Source organism: Onychostruthus taczanowskii, unplaced genomic scaffold (assembly GCF_017590055.1).
Source record: "Onychostruthus taczanowskii isolate IOZ18803 unplaced genomic scaffold, ASM1759005v1 scaffold13, whole genome shotgun sequence".
Taxonomy (NCBI): Eukaryota; Metazoa; Chordata; class Aves; order Passeriformes; family Passeridae; genus Onychostruthus; species Onychostruthus taczanowskii.
In genome coordinates, this window is record NW_024498462.1 from 385,314 (window position 1) to 408,492 (window position 23,179).

At 41.4% G+C, this 23,179-nt stretch overlaps 1 protein-coding gene across 8 annotated transcripts; it reads right to left on the reverse strand.

Annotated features, from left to right (window-relative positions):
• Positions 1 to 48: 48 nt before the first annotated feature.
• Positions 49 to 23,167, reverse strand: OGT (O-linked N-acetylglucosamine (GlcNAc) transferase). Of its 8 annotated transcripts, none has more exons than XM_041396713.1 (22): positions 22,595 to 23,155; positions 18,844 to 19,024; positions 17,725 to 17,968; positions 16,142 to 16,210; positions 13,027 to 13,143; positions 11,604 to 11,683; positions 10,212 to 10,407; positions 9,835 to 9,975; positions 9,557 to 9,657; positions 9,211 to 9,364; positions 9,005 to 9,106; positions 8,641 to 8,820; positions 7,748 to 7,906; positions 7,053 to 7,142; positions 6,180 to 6,305; positions 5,602 to 5,772; positions 5,366 to 5,482; positions 5,119 to 5,286; positions 3,005 to 3,157; positions 1,975 to 2,227; positions 1,654 to 1,777; positions 49 to 1,093 (listed from the first exon to the last, which is right to left on the reverse strand). In XM_041396713.1, the coding sequence occupies exons 1-22, from the start codon at positions 22,629 to 22,631 to the stop codon at positions 919 to 921; spliced, it is 3,138 nt and encodes a 1,045-aa protein (XP_041252647.1). In that variant the 5' UTR covers positions 22,632 to 23,155; the 3' UTR covers positions 49 to 918. The 8 variants fall into 8 exon arrangements, with proteins under 8 accessions (XP_041252647.1, XP_041252648.1, XP_041252649.1 ...); XM_041396714.1 differs by having other exon boundaries at positions 18,844 to 18,994; positions 22,595 to 23,154; XM_041396715.1 differs by lacking the exons at positions 18,844 to 19,024; positions 22,595 to 23,155 and having other exon boundaries at positions 13,027 to 15,095; positions 17,725 to 17,797.
• Positions 23,168 to 23,179: the final 12 nt, after the last annotated feature.

Here is a 23,179-nt window from a genome sequence, read left to right on the forward strand (position 1 = left end):
TCGCTGACAGCAGCACAAAACGTGACACACCGGTCAAATCAGTCAAACTGGCAAACCAAAGCTTTATTTTTTTTTTTTTTAAAGTCTTTGCTACAGTACCTAGGACTGCACCCCTATACATAATTAACAATCATTCCTGAAAGATCTGTATTTGGCACCAGTTTGTGTTCACCTCAAACACTTGTGGGAGGGATTAATTTCAAATCAAATTTGGTTTTTTAACAGAATAGGAGCTGCCATCATGAAGCCAATTAGCTGAATTATTGGAGAAGCTTAAAAAACAAAACAAAACAAAACAAACAAAAGTCCTTGTCTTAACCAACACATTACAGAGAGAGCTCCAAAACAGAGGTCAAACATTAAAAGGCTGATATAGGCTCAAGTGGTTTATAAAACCTATAAAAAAAGACTACACCAGCACATACGCCCTTTCAGTCCACGCAGTTTAGAAATTAACACGGGGAGCAACTCGCTAGCTGGAAATCTTGTCATGGGAGAACCACATATATACCAACAGGAGTACCCAAAATCAAATGTTAAAACGCTCCAATTCCCAATCCACATAAAAGGAGAGAGGTTTGTAGGAAGATTAAATCAATCCATGATATCATAAACTTGTTGGGCAGTTCAAACTTCCCCCAGCAACCACTTTGTCACTCATACACACAGGCTCACATGTACACGGCTCAATCCCATTCAAATTCCTCATGGAATAAAAGGATCCCAGGCTCTATTGAGTCTTTCCCTATCATGCAAGAAATAAGTCTGGCTGTGCTTTAATCACCATCATGTATTACTTCAGCCACAGAGTACCAGGCAGATTAAGTAGAAATGCACAGTTTTTAGCTCATCATCTCTGCACAAGTGTTGGAGAGGCTCAGTTCCTGGAGAGTTCCTGGAGGGCAGGCCAGTCTCTCCTCATGCAGACTCGCTGGCCTCCACGGGTTTGATCATGTGGTCGGGCTTGTTGCCCGCAGCGCAGTGATCCCACATCTGCAGGTACAGCCGCTCCAGGTCCATGGTGTACTGCTTCGTGTTGAACAGAGGGCTGGATATTCTCTGCTTCCAGACTTTGCCACGGATTTTTTTCAGGCTACGAAAGAGAGTTAAAGCAGTCATGAGATGTTGCAAACAACACATCATACTGTTTACCCCTGAAACCTGCTGCCTTCAGCTAACCCAGAACTGCCTGTACAACTGTTTCAAAAACACCTGCTCCCCCACCTTCACCAAATTCCTCTTCCATCTCCTCTCATTTCTGATACAGACCAGCACGACCACTTCAAATCAGAAGAGCTGCAACATTAACTTGCTGCATTATCTGTAGTGCAGTAACATTTCACAGCATTATTTTAATTTGAAGTGACAAACTGCTTGATCTTCCATTTAAAAAGAACAAAATGTGAACTGTATTGCGCTTTTGCACATAAGCAGTTTATTCAGAATTGTTATTTAACTGGGAGTGCTGTTAAGTTACCATAAAAGCAGAAGCTGACTCAACTGCAACACAAGACACCTCTAGAAGAGGATTGCCCAGCTATCTGACATATAAAACATCTGCAGGATTAAAACTACTGATGTCTCAGCACTGTGCTTCAACACAGTACTCTGCATTCTTGATGTTCCCACATTCCAGAATCCAAGTTTGCTTACTATTCCAGGTCAGTTCCCAGTTTCACAGCAATATCCTCATACTCCTGTCTGCTTTTTGCAATGAGCTCAAGACAACCCAGGCAAGTGAGCTGTGAGGCAGCAACTCGTGAGGCAAGAGTCTCCCCTGAAGAAAAGAAAATAAAAGGCAAATCAAAACCAACAAAAACAACCAGGAATGAATTTATCAAGTAACTTATCACACACCAGAAGTTACTTCCCTTCTGCCTCTATAAAAGGCACAGTTTGATGTGTTTGCTGTTACTAAAAGGTTAGTATAGTATTCCAACCCATGTATTCAGTGTAGGCTCCCCTCTGCATTACCTGGCATAGTGACCATTGGAGTCCCAGCCCAGAGCACATCCATGCCAGTTGTGTGCCCATTGCAAAGGGGAGTGTCCAGACAAACATCAGCCAACTGCCCTCTCCTCACATGCTCTTCTTTGGGGGCAACAGGTGAAAAGATGATTCGGTTTTGGGCAAGACCCAGGTTTTGTGCATACTGCTGGATGTTGGGCTCTCCTACAGCTGGGAAACGTAGCAGCCACAGCACACTGTTGGGAACTCTTTTTAGGATCTGCAACAAAAATAAGAAGAAAATACAGGAACTTCAGAGAGGAACATTTACTTTTCTGAGCAAGAAATTGCCACATACTAAAATGGAGTGGAAGGCATCATCATTCTTTGAGGTATAGAGCAGAAATTAAAGAGATCATCATTATGAATGAGAGCACTGGGATTGCATTTCTGATCCCACATAAAGAGACAGCAACTCTGAGCAACAGTGTACAGAGCAGTGCCTTAAGAGAAAAGTACTGAACTTGATGATCTCATTTATACAATACACTGTAAGTTGGAATCTGATACAAATGCTCTCCACTCAGATTTATCAATGTACCAACTGCCAAGACCAGTTATAACTCAATTGCAGAAACTAAGGAAATCCAAAATTATTCCACAATGGACAACCAGTATACTTAAGCTGTCCCAAACACATAAATTTTCACTGGCTAGATACACAGATATAATACATCTAAAACCCTCTATATGCTACTAAGTCCTGCAACTTGAGCACTGTAAGGATTCAAACGGCCCAAAGTCAATGTTTTCCACAGAGAAGTTAACTTGCATGAAGTTTCTGCTAACCTGAACAGCTTTGCCTATAATTTGAAATACATCTAAAACCCTCTATTATGCTACTAACACTAAGTCCTGCAACTTGAGCACTTAAGGATTCAAATGGCCTAAAGTCAATATTTTCCACAGAAAAGTTAACTTGCATGAAGTTTCTGCTAACCTGAACAGCTTTGCCAGAAGTCTGACCTTGGATTTCCTACTGGATACAGATACTCACATTAGCCCACATCTGCAAGGTGGAAGGATCAATCTTATAGAGCTGATTGAAGTTACAGTACACAACAGCATCCTCTGGTAAGCCATACTGAGAACGGGTAGTAACAATTATAGTCCGTGGAACCTCTTCCCCAGTTGCTGCTTTGTTGTTTATCTAAAAGAAAAAGAAAAAAAAAAAGGTATTGAAACACTGAAACTGCAGGAAACAAGACCATGCCCTGTGGAATTGTCCTGAGACACATTTGTTAGCGTAACAAATTACTGTAAAAATATCTTTGGTTTTATGAGACAAAACAAAATTGTCTACTTACCCACAGCAAGAATTTAACTGGTATGTGTACACGCTTGTGGATGCCACAATGTTGCAACCACCAAGGCAAAAAACACTGGGCACTTTCATGCCCTTCCTATATCTCCCCGAAATTCCAAGTAACTGGAATAATTGGAAAGAAGAATCATATAAAGAGGCATTACACATGGAATCCTGTCCTCCTTAAGGTCATGTAATTTCCTTGAGACCAAAAATGAAATTAAAACTGAAAGACAGAATAAAAAGCTATTTAGAAAGAAAAACTGGGGTTTGGTTTGTTTGGATTTTTATGGTTTATTTTTGTGTGGGTTTTTTGTGTTTTTCTTTTTTAAGATAGAACACAGTAAGCACAGAACAGATAATCAATAGAAGCAGACTTGTATGTAACTGATAAGGCTGTAAGGAACCAGTTGACAAGGAAAATAATGAAAATGCTGAAAATAAGAAGAGTTAATGACAAACTTTTAAAAAGCCTTCACAAAGAATAGGAAAATGCTAATAAAAAAGAGCAGAGGATGAAGTCAGAATAATCAAGTTACCATGCAAGAGTCTTGAGGATTAGTAAAACGGAAGCAGGATTTTTAATTTTTTTTTATGACATGCCATGATGGGATCAAAACCAGATAAACAGAGAGGGCAACACAGCTACTTAGAGCCTTTTTCCTTATATATGTGTATTTTTATATACATATTCATTAAAAATTTACAGTGGCATTGCAGCCAGCCACTGATGACACACTTGATGAGAATGACAAGCACTCACTGTCACTGACTGTTAGAAGATGCACAACAGCTCAACAGAAGTTGGTAAATATGCTACTCTTTCAGGTCACTGAGAGCTCAAAAAACACAGTGCTCAGTTCTTGTTGATCTATGCTCAAAAGCAGATGATCTCAGCACAAAGAAGTGCTATATTAGTGTCACTGAAAGACAGAAATCCTGTTTTAGTAGTGCACAGACAGAGCTGAGTGTTTCATCTCAGTGCTAGAATGTTAAGACAAGAATTCTCTACAATTCTCAGATGACAACTTCAGAAAGATTGCTAACAGCCTTACTGACCAAACTAAGACAAACTATTACCAACTCAAAGAAGAGTCTCAGTTGTGAAGAAAAGAACTCAAAAATAAACCAAGCTATGAGATTATGAACAGAACAGTGGTAATAAAAGATATCAAAATGATGTAAGAGGTTCCTGAGGGACTATAAACTGAATAAAATTCACATTGCAACAAGTTATGCTAACGTCAGAATGTGGCATTTCTAACTGTTCTGCAGTTGGAAGAAAAGGTAAAACACCACCAGTAACTGTCAATAAAATCCCATGAAGCGTCAAGCACTGAGGGGCTAATGCAGTGCAAACTTCTGAAAGGTGTAAGGAGATGAATAAATGTTGTTGAAGTACAGTGGAATAACTTTGCCTCTAGTCTATTACTCAGCAATTTTTTTTTTTCTAACAGAAAAACAGTGAGTAACAGAAAGACACTGAGTAACAGGTCACAAATCTTGGTAGGCTACAGGCAATAAGGAAATCTTGCCTTCAAATTCAGAACAAGCAAATATCTTCTTTACGCAACAAGAAAGAATTTCTTTGGACTTTAGATACCTCTAGATACAATTCCTCTATCTTTGGGGGGGGAAGATCATCTTCCAGTACATCTGTGGCTTATAATGAGCTTCCTTCAGTATGACAACTAAAGGAATCAACATGACAGAAAACACATTTGGAGATTTTTCTTCATTGTTCTATATGAAAACATACATATACAACAAAAACACCAAGAGAAGAGTGTCCTGAAGTGCCTCACCTGAGTAGTTGCTAATCCATTACTGATGTTGAAGCCATTGATAGTAATCTGAATTTGCCCCCGATTTATCATCTCAATCACAGCCTCTGCAATGGTGTTCATGGGGATCACTGGCATGCTGAGGGCGGCATTGCCATCGGCGTTGTCACAACTGTCAGGACACTTCATCTGAGATAAATCACACAGGGATCAGAGGGAGCTCCACCTGCAGTCCCCAGGACTGTACACAGACAAGAGCAGCTCTCACCTTAACGATCTTGACATCAGGAAGGCTGTCCAGGAATGCCTTCAAGTCAATGCCATTCAAAACAATCCTGTTATCATAAATATGACCATTGGACTTGAAATCAATGACTGCTTTTTTCTGTCAAAAGAAAAGATATCAAGAAGTTACAAGATCCCTCACCAATACTATACCAAGTGCCATTTCATAAAGACACCTATGGAAAACACCTACTTCTCTTGCCCTATCTTCCAACATACCTTCAGATGGGGGAACATGTTGGCATGGTCTCCAATAAAGAAAGTGTTTGGCATGTAAGCTAATTTCTCTGAATACTGCTCAGCCACCTCAACTGGTGAAGTTTCTTTATCTGTGATGATATAATCCATGAACAATGCCCCACTGGTTCCAGGATACCCTAGCCACATTGCCTAAAAAACAGGAAAACAAAGCTTCAGTTCCATGTGCATTGCAAAAATAAAGACAGTTAAAAACCAATTTTCATTTGTTACATACAGGTTCAAGTTCCTTTTTCTGCTTTACCAATTGAAGATCAATCCCTAACTCCAAACTTTCCATACCAAGACAGTGAACAGCTCAAATATACTCTAAAATTGATCTCTCAAGCAAAATTTTCCCTACCATGTGCAGCTTGAAGCCAACCACCAATGATTACAGCTTCTCTCACCTGAGACAACTCCTTCAGTCTAGAATGACTCTGATTAAGCTTCCTCTCATTCTCTTTCCATAGGAATTTTAGAAAATCCTTAGTCAAAAAACCCTCCCAAAAAACTCTGACATTGATTCTGGTTTACTAAGGGCCCTGTAACTTAGTTACCTGAATAGGTGCTGGTCTCAGGGCAAACAATTCATTTCGGGCTCCTTTGGTGTAGCCATTCATATTAATGAGAATGTGAATCCCGTCCTGATGGATGCGGTCTGCTGCTTTTCCATTACATGGTATCTAGGAATAAAGAAATAAATACATAAATACATGCTCTTTTTGTTTTCAGTCTTCCAGTATAGAAGTGTGGTTAGTCATCAGTGTAACACTGGACAGATGCCAACTGCATAATTCGATTTAAGTGAGACTTAAATCTTGTTAATCCTGGTTTTACAGAAGCATAAATCCTCAATGCAGGAGTAGAGCTCAGTAGCAGTAAAGCAAAAGCTAAAGGCTAGAAACTGAGGCTATACAAACCAGAACATCTTCCCCCACACCCACTCCTCTAAGGCTAATTAGTAATTAAAGCTCACATAGGGCAAGTGGCACATTCACAAACTAAGGTATAGAAGATCAAAATGAAGATCAAGAATAAGCCAGTTAACTACACTACAGGGTTTTGCCTTGACTTCTGTGTACACTGAAATCCTGGTCAGTTTTCACACTGAATCAAAAGCAAGCTTAAATGTATTTTCAGTTGTGACATCTTGACTTCTCCATGACATTTAAATATGACTTATCTTGAGACTTAATGTGAGAGTTATTAAATACTGATGTTACTTTTTAATAATCAGAGGTCACAAGATAACCACCACATCCCAGGTAGGGCATAATGCCAATAAGTCTACAAATTTCAAATTCTCAAGGTTAAAATCAGTCTAATTCAAGAAATAATTGCAACTAAGAATCTCAAACTACAGATTCATCTCTTTCTTCATTTAGAAAAATTCAGGTTTGCTCAAAGGTCAATGCATAAAACAAGCTCACCTGAGATAAGTCAATGAAATGATTTGCTTCAGCCATCACTTTTACACGGAAGTTTGTCCCATCATCAGGACTCAGGGCATAACAGAATACCTAAAATATGAGGCACCAAAAAGTGAGTATCTATGACAATTGTCCACAAAATAACTGTGCTATATTGCAAATTTAAATTACATCTAGTTTCACACAAATCAGTTATTTACACGGCATTTACCAATTGAGAAAGAAGAAAGAGGCACAGCCATTTTTTGACACATTTGAACCAGGCCTAGTTCTGTGCCAGAGAATGGCACTGCATCCTGCACAGACATATCCACTGCTCTCATCAGTGCAGGGCAAAGTAACCTTAACAGACAGGCCTGCATAAGAATTAGATCTCTAAGAATGCCTTCCAGTCACCTCTGACTGTAATTAGTGAGAATCATAACTATGAATCAGGTTGAATAGACAAACTAAGCCTCAGGGAAGCTTTTTAACAGTGACTGGTTCTCCAAAGTAGGAAACCACAAGTGTATCTGAAAACAGCACTTCATATGGTGAAGGAGGATGACTCAGGCTGAAGAACTCTTCAACCCATTAAAAAATAAACCCAAGAAGCAAAAATTTGCTCTTTCCTTGTTTAATTGCCTGCACCAAGGGACAAAAAATGCCACTTATAGGCATGTATAAAGCTTTAAGCATGCCATTTTTATTTTTACCTCGAATTTGTCTGGGTTATGCATGCCTGGAATTGATTGCATTAGGTGCGAGGTTGGATGGTTTCCAAAATCAGAGCTCACATAACCAATACGAAGTCGACCTTCACTGGCCTTCAAATCCTTGGGATGCTCATATGGTGGCTTGTGAAGAACATTGATCTGCCAAGAAAACACACAAGTGTTTAAAAACTCAGGAACTAAAATCTAAACAAAGGGACAAACCCCCCCTAGGAGTTTGCAGAATTAACCTTATCCCACATTCAAGCAAGCAGTCACGGACATCTGCTGTTCCAAACCTGCGTTCCACGTATTCCACTGGAGCCAAGTGCAGTGCCCACACACTGTGTCACAAGATGTGGTGCCTCTGCTCTTAGACAAATATAGACATCACTACCACATTTCTGCTTTTCTAACAGCTTCAGTATTCCACCCTGATTATTAAATATCCTGATACCACACATGATCCTCAGGAAGTTCACAAATCACAAGCCACTGGTAACCAGAACAGCATTGCTGTAAGGCATCACAGCGTTTGTTCTGTTCTTTGCTCTCCATCTTGCCCAGGCATCAGCTTGCAACCACTATCTCTGACAGGATTATCAGGCTACTCAGACAAATCACTCTGACAAAGTGTTATCTTCCATTAATTAATTGGACCCTCCCACCAGCTGACAGCACATTTTCAATTATAAATAGCAACCTGCACTAGTAGTCTGCCTCAAAACTCACAAGCACTAATAGCTATGAACATTACCTCCCACCTCTTCACATGTCAGTGACTCAGAAAGCTTACAAAGGCTAATACTGACAAATCTGAGTATTACGTTTTGAGTAGGAACAAGCAAAGCCTCAAAGGACTTCAATCAACAACTGGCCTGTATAGAACTTCCTACCTTGTCCAAACAGAGATTTCCATGTCTCTCAGCAATTGCCTTCCTAAAACTGTGAGATAGGGGATACAGCATGCTATGATGTGGGTGTACAGAAGGCAGTCTGTTTTTCTCCAGCTGATCAGCTACAATGCTAACCAGCTTCTTCATTCTTTCATCATAGTCTGTCCAGTCACACACAATCTATAAAGAAGAAAAACCAAAGATTATGACAACAGCTTCCCCCAGCCTGTATCAGTTATTTCAGAGGTTGAGATTAATGTTTCTTCCAAAAATGGAAGTGAGAACGTCTAAGTCTTTACATTTAAATTAGTAATCTCCGGCAGAGGAACCCTAAGAATCACAATCAAAGCCCCATCTTCCTCACCTGCAAACAGTGGGCCAAGTTGCAATAGGCATCTGGGAAATCAGGTTTCAGTTTCAGAGCAGTACGGTAAGAGGCAATGGCTTCTGGTATATTCCCTGAATCCTGTGAAGATACAGAAATGAGTCAGCAGGTAAAAATATCCTCAGGGTAACTACTCACAGTGCCCCACCACACTCTTAGAAGAGTGAATCATTGGCATGCGCTACCTTGTGAATCGAGGCCAGGTTGCTGTGGGCATCAGCAAAAGCTGGGTTTATCTGAATGGCACGGGTGTAGCACTGCAGAGCTCCTTGGACATCCTGCATCTCCTTCAAAGTGTTTCCCATATTAGAATAAGCATCTGCAAATGTGGGGCTGATTCTGAAAAATAAACATAATATGTCATGAACAAGAAAAGCTCCTCCTCCAATGCGAAAACATGCTCATACCCAGACTTTTCCATTTGAATAGCAACTATAGAAATTACAACACATGACTAAGTCACCTTCTGTACAAATCTAGGCACTTTCCCATTAGGAAAGGCTGGAACTCTTACAGGGAGTATCCATTTACCTAATAGCCTCTTTGTAATGCATCAGTGCTTCCTGTAACTTTCCCTGCTGTTGCAGAACACTTGCTAAGTTCGAATGCGCTGCAGCAAACTCTGGAAACACCTGGAAGAAAAAGAAGTTGACTTTGTCTCAAACATCACAAGCAGACCACACCAAAAATAGTTATGCATTTATTATTGTCTTTTCTTACTTTCTTTTTAGAGAGAGAGGAAAAAAACCTGTCCTATTACACATCCCCAAGCTGAACCACCCACCTCTTCCCCTCACACTCAACTGTACCTCAAGAGCCTTCCGATAAAGACGCACGGCTTCCTCAATATTGCCCTGCTCCCGTTTGATGTTTGCCAGATTGTTGAGTGAGTCTGCATGAGTGGGACAAAGTCGAAGGGCTGTGTTGTAGCATTCTTCTGCTTCTACCACCTTCAAAAAAAAGGCACTGTTAATATTGTAACATTTATTGTAAAAGCGCTGTTTATGAAAAGCCATTATATAATCACTTCTAAAAGGTTCAAGATGGAGATTTCCTGAATTATTCTTCCTTTTTAGTGAGGTTAACATCCATCTTAACAACTTGCTCAACAGCTTAACAAACTGGTGACAGCTGGTGTCTATTAAAGCATTCACTGTAATTTTAAGAAGAAAGAAGTGCTCCTTACACTGCCCTTCTCCTTCAAGGCATTGGCCAAGTTGCAGTAGGCGTCAGGGAAGTGGGGCTGGAGCTCAATGGCCCTCCTGTAGGTGTCTATGGCCAGGTCTATCAGGCCCTGCTCGTAGTACACACAGGCAAGGTTGCCGTGCACAACTGCGTGATTCGGGCTCAAACTCAACGCCCGCAGGTAAGCTGCCACAGCTCTGGAACAGAACAAAGGAAAAACAAAGAGAACATAAACAATCATCCAGAGAGCAGGAATTATGTACCTTGGTAGTGTATAGTGAATAACATTAAGTCTTCTGGAAAACAAGGAAAGCTTTCAGCTACTTTTTTTTAACATTGTCATTACTAAGAAAAACCCATTTTTTTCCTTACCCCCATTTTTTGCCAGTTTATTATTCAATTTTAACAAGATAAACAGTATCACATCACATCTTTATTCTCTCCACTAATCTACCATTATTGACTTAGACTTAAATATCATCACTTTGTTCAACAGTGAAATCTTTAATTATATGCTCCTACAGCACTATATAAATGACTGATGTATTTAAATCAAATTTCTAGGAAAACCATAACAACACCTGTAAGTGAATAATTAAAAGGTGATGCAAAATCTGAAATTATGGAAAAACATGCCCCTGTTTGGTCCACTAATTCATGGTTAAATCAGACATCACTGAATCATTTAGACTGTGTGCAGTGCAGATAATCAACCTGTTCCCTGCAAGCTTTTATTAAATTTGGGGCCACAAACCACAGCTATCAGAAATTAAAAACCAATTAACAGATGCAATATGCTACATTGCATATAAACAACAGAGCCTGGGTGTTTTCCCAGAACCAGAAGATTCACGTATCACATTAGAGGTCTCAGAACAGGTTACGTCAACAACACAGCAACACTACTGCAACCCAAGGCAATAACATGAGGCAGACATGTCAGAAATACAGAATATTCAATCAGATGTTTAGCTGAATTCCAGCATTCCAGTTTGTTTCACATAGAAGGGAAATTTTAGAAGAAACACACTTGCAAATTATTTTCTGAATCACATAATGAAAACAGAGAAATCCACTGTTCAGGTCTTTCTTATGAATCTTATTTTCACTCTCCCCAGCCTTAATTTCCAATCTATTTTCATCAGAAACTCTTGGTTTTGACAATGTATTAAGTACAAGAAAGCAACATGAAAGAATACATATCACTGGGATTTTTTATTTTTATTTAAACAGACAAGTAGTCTGGTCTCTCTGCACTTCAAAGCCATCTGCTTGCTAAGCTTAGAGCTGAAGTCTTTGCTACTCCTGCCCATAGACACTTTGCAGAAGGAACATAATCTGTATCTTGATATATCTGACAAGCCACAGAGAGCAACAGTATTGATCTGCTTACCTGTCAAATATCCTTGCCTCCTTCAGAACGTTTCCCAGATTGATATAAGCATCCAAAAAATTTGGGTCAAGTGTTACAGCCTGAAAATAGTTTTGAAGTAAAAGTTTTGAGCATGAAACACAAACGTATTTTCTATGAAACTGAGTTCCCTGCTGTTTTTTAAAAATTTGATAAACATAATCTGTAAGTTATTAAGACTTTATCAATAATCCAGTAAGGAAGGAAAATATACAAACCAATCACAGAGCAAAGTTATTTATCTGTAGAACTGACAGCATGTACCACCTTCAAATTTATTTGTTTGCTTACCTATTGAGTTGCAACTACTGCAGAATAAAGTGTTAAGCATTTACTTCACATTAGGCTGATCATACTTAGCACTCCTGTCTACTGATGCTATGTTGTCTTTATCTTGTTTTTAGAGAAGAAACCATAAAAAACATTATCTGTATCCTTTATCTACTGCAAAGTAAGACAGAATTTTAAAGCTTTACCAGGGCATGAAAACAGGCTGTTCACAAGAACAAGGAAACAGCAACTACATCACGTGTGTAGGGAAAATTGAGTAGCCATTTAACTAAAACATCTTTGCTCCCTTCAAAACTAATAAAATGCAAAAAATCACATGAACTGATGAAGTTACAGAAGCTGCAGTACAAAGCTACACATGAGTATTTGACAAGCCCCACTCTTAAAGTCTCAAGGGAACTATTAATTGCAAATTAAAACACTTCATCTATCACACAGACACAGATTAAAAAAAAAAAAAAGTCTTGAGCAGCTAGATTTCTTTCTGTAGATTTAAAGCCATGAATTTCAGGAAGAAGCTGTTGCCACATCTTAAATTCAGCTTCAGGGCACTCTAGAAACTTCAAAGATGAGGACAAAATTAATTACAATGCCAATTAGACACTAATTGGAAGGTCTCAGACAACTACTTAATAACACTAATCTAGAGAAATCTGAACAGTAGTGAAAAATAACCCTGGAGAAGAGGAATTAATGTGTCACTTAAAACTGTTCTTCTCAATTACTCAAAGGACAGTAATACCTGAAACAAAAATCACAATGCAAAATGATTTAGGCACCAAGTTGACTCTTTCTCTCACACACAAAACATGCAAAACATTGTCATCAAACCAGATTTTAAAAAAATTTAGCCTGGGAAAGGGCTGAAGAAAAATTTAATTAATTTTCTCATATCTGACATGTGTGAAGTCCTAGGGGTGTTCTAAGTGTTTCTCTCTAGTACCATATAGGCAGTTTGAAACATCAGCAAGTTTAAAAAAAAAACAATTAACATGAGCTGCCAACTAACAGGATCATATAAAGTTCTCCACTACCAAAATATTTATCACCTGCAAGTACACAACTGCATGTACATTTAAATCTAGCAGTGAAGCTGACTCCCTTAGGTAGTTACCTTTTCAAAGTGATGAATTGCGAGCCAAATTTCTCCTTGGGCATTGAAAACACAGCCAAGATTACTCCAAGCCACTGCAAAGTTTGGTTGAGTCTCAATTGCTTTTAAGTAACAGGCCTTGGAATAGTTAAAGAAGAGAGATACAAGGGAAGGGGAATATTTGTAAAAAGAAAAAAATGAGAAAAAAGAATTGTTAGTATGCATTCTCTAACCAGCCAAAAGTGACCCTGCAGTATAGGCTAGCTTGCGCCAAAACTAATGCGCTGCAAACTGTTGTTGATCCTGCGCCAGCGCAAACCAAAACCCAGGTGCAAGCCCACCATTTTTCAGTTATGCTGGTAATAGAGTAACATTCCTTCAGACACCAGATTGCCACCAAAAATTGTCTTAGAAACAATTCCAGTAGTTCACCAGAACATCTGCTGCCTTTCAGTGCGTAAAAATAAAAAAAAAGGCTGTGTAAAAACAACTTTACTCTGAAACAAAATTTTCAAGTATTCTAAATCAGACAGAAATCCATTAAAAAAAAGAAGAAAAAAAGAAAAAAACCTACTGAAAAAGATAAAGCCATTCCTCGGTTTAAAGTGCGCTTGTGAAATGAGATGACACACCCCCCCATCCACATCTTGTTTCTTCAAATACAACTCAACCTCTCCTGCAGCTTCAAAACCTCAAATGACAGGATTGCATGAAGGTTTAGGTCCCTGTAATGCAAGCGCAAGAAATCGCTGCGCATCCTACCCAGCACGGCGCCACGCTATCGCTGCGAACTGCTTGGCTCTAGCGATCGCCCCCAGTGCAGTGAACAGCCAACCAGAATCATTAATCTACCAGACAGGCCCACACAAAACTCGCACGTTAAATTTGACGTCTGGACTCCGTAAACGCGTTACAAGCCAATTTTGTCCGAAAGGCCGCAGCCTGGAGCTCGGGCAGTCGCCCGATCACAGATTAATCATCGAGTCAACCGTTCACGGGGGCTTTAATCGCACGCAATGCGCGTTACCGCTGCGCAGCCTTTGCGCTACTGCAGGATCACAGCGCGTCATCAGAAGAGCAGAACGCTGCAATCCAAACAAAGAAGAAAAAAGGAAAAAAATGAACAACCGGAAGAGTTAGAAGCTTTTACTATTAACTATCTCCAATTATTTCTTTAAAAAATATTTTAATTTACTTTTACTTTATTTCTTTGAAAGAATTTGTGGCTAATAGTATAAAATATTCTTACGTTACTTGCTTGTAATTAAATATTTTAAGCTGTTTCTGAAGCCACAAGACAGAAGATTCAGGCATGGAGGCAAATGGTTTTGCTGTGGCAGTTACAAACCCGTTACCATATTTCTCATCATGTGACTTTTCGGTGCGTTCCTTGCTGGAAGAGGAGGAGGAGGTGTGTGTCTGCCCTAGATCCAGGCCTCGAGCTCCCTTCAGCGAGGCACCTTACGCATGGAATAGGAGGTTTCACCCACCTGAAACCTTCTAAATACAATATCAGTGGTGAAAAACCAAAAACAAGAGAGAAAATAAAACAAGATCATTAGTAAGAGTTCAACAAAGCAATTGCATTTTTTTGGATATGTCTTAACACATGGGAATGAGGATAATCTGTCTGTAACAAGGGAGACATGCAGAAGGGAGAGGGTTAATCGGGCAATTGCATACAGCAGGGACTTTTTTTTTTGGAAGAAAGGCTCTGAAACATCTACAAAGAAATTAAATTTTAGTTCAAACTGTAAGGAATCTGCTGGCTTGATCTTTCAAATGGACTGATAACCAAAGAAACACATTGCAATTTACTCAAGATGTTTTTCCTCGTTTATTAAGATCTCACAAAACGGAATAACACTTTCAAACTAGGTGTCTCCAGAGCTCTGAAACAAAGAAGTCAGCAACCTAAGGCAGGCGCAGTGTCTTGGCCTATACCAGTCACACTAAAGCTGCAGTGAAGTGCAATTCGTGTTAGCTGTCCGCTTGGTGGGCTGAGAACCAAGTGTCTCAAAGAGCGTTCCATTCCGAACGCTGCTACGCAATGGTTTCAACCTGGATCCGACCAAATCAATCAGGCTGCCCTAGGGTGGTACACGCATCCAGGTTGTCAATGAGAAACAAAGCAATACTGAATTTTGAAGCCGCAGTCCCCGTTAGCCCACAAAGATGCCCACCCTCCCCCAATGGTGCTGCAGCCAAACAGACAGCTACGCTGTTCATACACTCCACTTCCGAGCATGCGCGTGGGGCTTGGAGCGACAGCCGCGGAGCCCGGAGTGGCTCTGGTTTCTCCACGCTCCTCACCCCTGCAGCGCGGACGCGTAAGGTGGCTTGTAACAAGACAATTTCTTTCTGCAATCCAAATTTTAACGTGCCAAGAATTTTCAACTCGTCTTGGTGTTCGAATTCTCGGTTTAGGAAACGCACGACTGCTAGAAGCCACCTTTCCACTACAGCAAGTTTTCTTTTGATCAGTTCATTTACCAAACAAACCAGCTTTGTCCTTCCGATTTCTTTATTTTGGGGAGGGGAGAGGGAAGACACGAAGAAAAGATATCGGGGGATGGGGACGGGGGGGTGGTGTGTGTCGCATACTGCAGCTATTATTTACTAGCCTTTCTTCCACTATCAAGGGAAGGGAAAAGTTAAAAGAATAAAAATCTTTAAAAGCCAATATTACAAGGTAACATTTGGATAAGTTTCTTCTCCACTTACAAGCCACAAAGGACTTTAGAAGAGCAGCCTTTTCAATTGCACCTGCATCGTACAGGGATCTCGAGCTAACCACAGGCTCTCTGCTTGGCACCAGCAGGCAAGCCTCAGATCTGAAGGATTGTTACTTATTTCCAGATGAAAGCATGATGGAGCCCCTGCCCAACACTTCAGAATGGTATCAGATAGTCTAGTTCAGCAGCAAGGCTTGGTAACTTTCCATTTCTTGACTTAAACCAACTTTTTAAACATGGACATGCCATATCTTGCCCTGCAACTACTCTGGGGTGTTTCAGTGCCTTCAGTTTTCAGAAGTTTCTTGGACTGTCTGTCGATCAACGCAGATTTGAAGACTTGGTGCAAAGTTCAAGTTTTCAAAACACTGATGTTTACATGTATTCTACCCAACACCTACCTTGGCTTCTTCCAAGCGACCCAGGGCTTTGAGCAGGTTCCCCAGGTCACTACGAACACAGTACAAGTCCTGAAAAATCAAAATCACACCATCAGCTTCCCCACAGGTCTTCACAGAGAATTTGCAAGGAACAACCCAGTCCTCTAAAGCTTATTTTAGATTCTCAGTAAATACATCACATATGTAAATTATTTTTTTGACCTAAGATTACAAACAACAGATAATCTGGGCAAATTTAGTACTGTCAAAGTACAACTGTGAAGAATCAAAAAGAAGTAGTATTTCATACAATTTCTATTATACAGAAATAAAAAACTGAAATGCCCCCCCCAGCAGCTTAAGTCTTTTTGCCACATGTAAGCATTTCAAGCCCCCCCCTTTTTTTAAACAATGCCAAACCTGTACTCTTAAGATACACCATTGCCATTATGGCCTTTAAATAGATACAAGAAGTGATTTTGCTGCCTGTATCCCTAAAGAAGTTTTCCTCCCTGTTTTGTCCACTAATCCATCCATTTCCAACAGCTTTACCACATGTTCTTGTTCATTTGTTTGAAATGAAAGCACAATCTGCAACAGCATTATCCAGCAGTAAAGACCAGAGAGAATGTAGACATTTTGTCAACACTAATGAAAGGATCTACTAACCTAAACAAAACTCAACTCCTACAAAAAACCCACCATCTCACATTATTCTAACCAGTGCACCCACTATTCACACCACGTGGCATATTAAGTTAGACAAGTTCACACCGGCTTAAGAACACAGAGAAATAAGGTTCAGGAAGTCTCTTGTTGGACTGGGTTTGCTTTGGCTTTCCCTACAGAAAAAGGATTTATGCCCATGGGACCAATGCTGCACTTGAAGTACTTTTTATCAAAATGTTTGACCAAAGAGCAAGCAAATACCTTTATCATGCTGAGCAATTCTATACAAATTTAATGAGCATGATGCAAAATAAACAGAGGACAGCAGTCTGTTTACTAAAAATGTCAATTTGAAACAGTTACAACCAAAAATCCATATACCAGATCAATCAGTCTTATAGGAGTCACTTATAGACAGTTTCAGCCAACAAAACCTAAACTGATGCTCCTGTAAACCAGCCCACAATGGAAATCTAACAGTCTACAGCAGAAATCTTACCAAGGCAACACTAATCACCATCAAATTTCTGACTTCATGATAAAGTAATACCTGCTGATTTTCCAAGATCCAAGACATTCAAGTCTAAGCATCAATTCTCTCACTACAGTACTACCTTAAAGCACACAAAGCTAAATATGGGGCCATTCACTGAAGCTTCTATCTTCAGAAAACAAAAACCAAGGCTTGCTTATCTTTTATCTAAAAAGTACGTTACTTACAGAGAAAAGCAGACAACCAGTAGCCCTTACTGCAATACACAACTTTTAGTGACAAAAGCCTCTCAAAGATCCTCAAAAATAATATTAACTGCTTAATTAAGCTTACGGTATACGACTTGGAAGGGTTATCTATTGTTCATGCTTTGAAAGCTGCTAGTTTTGTGTCCTAAAGCGGTAATAAAGAAAGGACTTCTATAAAATAAAGCATTACTTACAGGATTGTACTGAAGGGCAGACACATATGCCTGTACTGCTCCTTCCATATCACCTGCAGCTACGAGTGCAGCAGCCAAATTAATATATCCATCAATGAAATCTGGTTTGAGGCGCAGTGCGTGTCTGTAATGTTCAATTGCTTCCTGCAGCTGTCCACGCTCCTTGTACACATTGCCCAGATTTGAATAGGCTTCAGCCAACAGTGGATTCTGTTTGATTGCCAAAGTGCTGAAGTGAGCAGACCTGGAGAAAACAGACCAGTTAGCAAATAAGAAACATGACTGAAAAACAAACAAAAAAACCCCAAACAAACCCACCCTCGACATTCAGCGTTTGTCTTTTGATCCAGTCACTCTAGTGAACATTCATGCTTAGGTGAGCCAAACACACAGCAAACAAATCTGGACGTACAGAGCTGTCCTGTTTCTTTATCCTGCCACTTTAAACTCCGACCGCCCTGGTTCCCATTTTAGGCTGTACTGAACAAAGACAGCTCTCATTCACAGACAGAAGGGTTCAAGTTGCCTCACCAAACCTGAGCTCAATACACTTGGAAAAAACACTACAGGAATCCCTCTTCCAACATCTGTATGTGTTAAGCAATGTTCTGATATTCTTCTCAAGAAGCAGGACGTGACTTACATGTAAAACTCTGTTGTATCCTCACTCATTCTATTTTCCCAGATCTGAACTACTACAACTTCAATCAGAAGACTACATAAAACAAATTAAGTCAAAAGTTCTTACTTCCTTCACCAGCAAACATGAATTTACAGCTAGAACAAGTGAAATTCAAAATGCCAGAGGCACAGAAAGCAAGATCAGGAACAGGCAAGCAGAAAGAACAAAGAAACAACTTTCAGATCACAAAACTCCTTTAACTAAACATGTTGTTGTGCAGGAAACAGTCTTACAGAAAAAAAAACCCCAAACCACAAACCCTTAGACTGTAGGTGGAATTAACATTACACATGTAAATCCTGCCAGCACACACCAATGTGGCTGATATTCCAACGTTAATATGCACAATATTAAAATAACACGACAATAATGGCAAGGCCTCCTGTTTATTGTAAAGTTGGTGAGCCCAAGCAAAACTGCAGAAGGAAGAAGCCTACCTGTCCAGTCGGCGACACTGGAAGTGAATGGATGACAGTAACAAAAGCACACCAGTGTTATCAGGCTCCTGTCTCCAGAGCTGCATGCAGTGCCTCTCTGCTGCTTCAAAGTCTCCTGCCTGATACTCACGATGAGCCAACTCCGCTAACCCTTGGAAGGAAAGCATACGTTTCGTTGGTTCTGGAGAATCACCAAAACATTTAAAGGGGGAAAACAAAAAGTTAGATGATGGGAACAAAACAAAAACAAAACAAAACAATGAAAAAAAATGTACACGACTAATGGATGAAAATGTTTGAAATGATATGAAACACTACAGCAGGTGACAGTTGGGGTTCTAAGATCTTATCTGTACCAGTCCTTGACTCCATCAGCTAATAACAGCAAAAATGCAGACTGTAAACACTGTGAATATTTGCAAGTCAATCATTTTCCATTATTCTGAAAGAGACTCCCGTCATGATACGATATTTTGGTTCCTAACAGTGGAAGTGCTGCTAACAGAACAATGACTCTCCTCACCCCTCCCCACGACAGAAAATCCTATGCTTTGCTATGTTAAAAAAAAAGTTCTAGTCTAACAATAGGGAAATGAAGGACAGAAGACAACGACTTTAATAAAGGACTTAACAAAAGAAAGTTTTACTGTGCAAGTAGTGAAAGCTCTTTAAAAAAAAAGGTAAAAAACACACAATGAGTAACATTCATTGAATCCTGCATACTCCTATATTTCCTCTGAGGAGTCAAAATCCCTTCACAATAAAAAAAAAAGGTCTTGGAACAACAATATCTGATGAGAGATAAACACACACTTCAATGATTATGCAACTGGCCTACAGGAGGGACCATTAAACAGACAGGGTACAGGAAAGGAGTTACTGCTCCTGGAGGCTTAGCTGGAACAGGAGTGACACAACAGTTTCAGTATTTAATACCCAACTGTGGAGAATGAAATACTTTTATGAAACACAACCTCTTTTAGGCAAAACAACCATAAGTAAGAGAAGTAAAATTTCTTACAAAGTAATAAGCGAGTGCAAATTGGAAAAACCCACAACCATTCATCCTAGAAAGAAGTGCTAGGCTTCAAATTCTGCCTTTATACCAACAACTCCTACTATTAAAATGTTTGACTACTTCAAGTATCTCTCATTTTTCCTCCTGCACTCTGCAGCCTCTTAATTCCATTCATTAAACACTTTCCACCTCATCCTACTGTTTTAAAATTTGGAATCTAAATGAAACAGATAAACCCTTCCTAATACAAGAAAGCACCTCAATAGCTGAGCCTACATTTTTGTAGTGAGGTAGTACAAAAGTCCAGAGACTCTCATGCTTTTGTGAGAATTTTAAAGACAGCCAAAATAATCACAAAGAGATTAGGTACAGATTTACTACCTAGTGTTACTTTATGAAATTGGGATTGATGCAATTTAAATAAATTACTTTCAAATTTGGGGTTTTAGGACCAGTAGGTTTTAATATAAGACTGCCAGTCCTGTATAAGTACAGTAGTTTTTCCAGATAGTGTACTGTCTCTGTCAGTGCTATAAACTGCTCCACAGTAAATTGGAACCACCAGTACCACTCTTTAGATATTGACAATTAGTAACCAAGTATCCTTATCCAGATTAGCTTCTTGTTTTCCAAACCCTGACTACGGGCAAAGTGGCCTTCACGATCTCATTAAACCGACTGGCAAAGATAAAAAGGTACAACGTTTATTCAACAGGAGAATGTTGAGCTGTGGCAGACAACCCCAGCGCTCGCAAGCGGCGCTGACAGGAACGCTGGAGCAGCAGCACACGGTTCCTCTCTCGGTGCCTGGGCTGAGAACACGTTTTGCCCTTCCCGCAGTCAGCGCATTTTCAACTTCCGCTGATGGCACAGAGAAACCAGAGAGGAAGAGCAGGTCTCATGAACTCAACTTCCTTTTCAAATACATTTCAATTGTTTCAGTAAATTTCAAAGTGAAAAAAAAAAAAAAAAAAAACCAAAAAGCACCCCAAAACATAACAACCCAGAAGTTTACACTTCAAGGCTTATGACTGCAAGGAAAGCAGCTTTCAGTCATGACCTCAATGCTACATTTTGCCTACTTAAAGCAAGAAGTCAAACTGAAGTTGCAACTTCTAGGCCAAGAGAGCAGGCGGTGCAGATTTAACACCTGGGAATGAGAACTACCAACAAAAGCAACAAAAGAAGAAACACTGACAATTTCTTTCATTTATCTAGTGTCTCTGTTTACAAAACAACCCACCCTTTGTCTCCAGAGATAAGGCAAACAGTGTAAAATTGCCAGTCATCTACCTCCAAGCATTTATTTTATAAACGACTGTGAAGAAGTTCACTGAAAAGCAGAAGTGGACAGCCACATCACAAAGTCCAGAATGAGTAAAACTTTTAATACAAAGTCGGCTGGAAGTTACGCAGTGCAAAATACCCGTAAGACAGTCCATGAATGGATGCGCACTGAATCAATTTGTAAAGAAAATAACTGCAGTGAGGAGTCGCAGCCAGGAAAATCCCTTTTCGTGTCTTGCATAAATTAATTTCTGTACCTCGGCTAATTTGTGCTGCATGCTTCGACTACGACCTTGGAAAAGTCTAGTACAGTGCTGTGACAATGACCTTCCCTGAGGCTTCTAGACAATACAAGCGAAACAAAAAGCTGCACAGAACCATCAGAAAGGCGCCCAAAGCCATTTTCCCCCCACAAATACCATCCTAAGCACTTGCAATACACTCCTGCTCAACCCTGCGCTCAGACACCATCCAGTTCCAGACGGAAGCAGTGGGTACCTCCAGCTGGGAGGTGCTGGATAGCACAGGGCTCCCTCCCAGCGTGCACGTGGCTCTATTTCCCGCAGGGATCCGGGCTGCAAGAGGATGCTGCAGCCTCGCTGACCACACGCAGTTCTAGCTGAGAAAGTACGAAACACCGTACTGCAGCACCTTTCTGTATCGCTACCGTTTACTCTTCAGATCCCTATCCCGTCTTTCTCCAAAATCCTGCTTTTCCCAAGCATCATTTCAGCTCTTTCTGCCCCTCTGGTTACAGAAAACCCCAAAATCTGGGGGATAAAGCTGTGCTGTCCTTTCATCCTTTCAGCAGGCACAACGCTTCTTTCTCTCGCTCTACAGAAAAAGTCAGATTTCTCCTCCATTCCTCAAGTTCTGGATCTGCGAACTGAATTTAGGGCCGTATCTTTCCTTGACACAACACGCTAGCTTACTGCTCAGAAAAGCGCTTTAGCATCCGGCTATGCCACAGAATCACAGAACGGTTTGGGCTGGAAGGGACCTTAAAGACAATCTCATTCCGATTCCACCGCCATGGGCAGGGACACCTTCCATTCGACCAGGCTGCTGAAAAAAAAGTCCTGCCTAAGTGCAGCGAGCGATTCTGGGCAAACGAACACACATTTTGGGTCAGGCTTTTACCCTACTTCGCCGTCTAACGCAGTCACCTGATAGTCTGATAAATATAGCAGCGAGCCCGCCGCACTCACAGCTCCCCGGCAGCGGGCCGGGGGCTGCCCACGGCCAGCGCCCACCGGAGCGCGCCCAGGACCGCGCCCGGGCCCGGGGCGCCCAGAGCCTTGCGGGGGCACCCCCGCCCCGCCGCGTCTGGAAACTTCCGCCGGGCGTGGGCCCGGCGAGCGGGGAGCGGCCCCGGGGGCGAGGGCACGGCCCGGCCCCCGCTGTCCCCGGCCAGCCCGTCCCCGGGGGCGCCGCAGCGTACGGTACCTGTGCTGTCCGCCACGTTCCCAACGGAGGTCGCCATCGGGACAGGGGCCGGGGAGGCTGTGGCGGCGACGGCAGAAGGTGTGCTCGGGCAGGGCCGAGCTGCCCGCGGTCGCGGCGCGCTGAGGCGGCGCTCCCGAAATGGCGGCGGCGGCGGTACCGAATGGCCGCGGCCGGAACTATCCCCGCGGAAAAGAGTCCGGGCGGCGCCGGGCAGCGCTTCCACTCGGCGGGCGGAAGGACCTGCTGGAATCAGCGCATTATCGAACGAAGTTATCCTTCCGCGCGCAGCGCTGCGCCAAAGGCGGCGAGACTGCGCAGGCGCCACCACCTCCCGGTACCCCCGCACGTGGCTGCGTGGAACCGGCGCTCGTCGGGACAGCGGCGCTCGAGCAACGGAACGGGGAATCTTAAACAGCGGAGCCCAGAGAGCGGGACAGCGGAGCTTAAACAGCAGAGCTCAGTCACCGGGCCAGCGGAGCTCGGCCCGTACGCGCGCAGACAGCAGCAAACCGCCGGTATCCCCGTTCCTGCTGTGTTTCCATGAGCTCCCGGAGCCGCACGCCAGGACTCCACAGCCGGGGTGCG

What these genes read in the sequence shown, in the direction of transcription:
- OGT (XM_041396713.1), bottom strand. Translation starts at nt 22,631, where the DNA reads ATGGCGACCTCCGTTGGGAACGTGGCGGACAGCACAG. An exon ending in CTGATGTCAAGATCGTTAAG is followed by an intron (nt 5,287 to 5,365) that starts GTGAGAGCTGCT and finishes GATTTATCTCAG; the next exon opens with ATGAAGTGTCCTGACAGTTG. An exon ending in CCTTGCAGATGTGGGCTAAT is followed by an intron (nt 2,228 to 3,004) that starts GTGAGTATCTGT and finishes TTTTTGTTGCAG; the next exon opens with ATCCTAAAAAGAGTTCCCAA.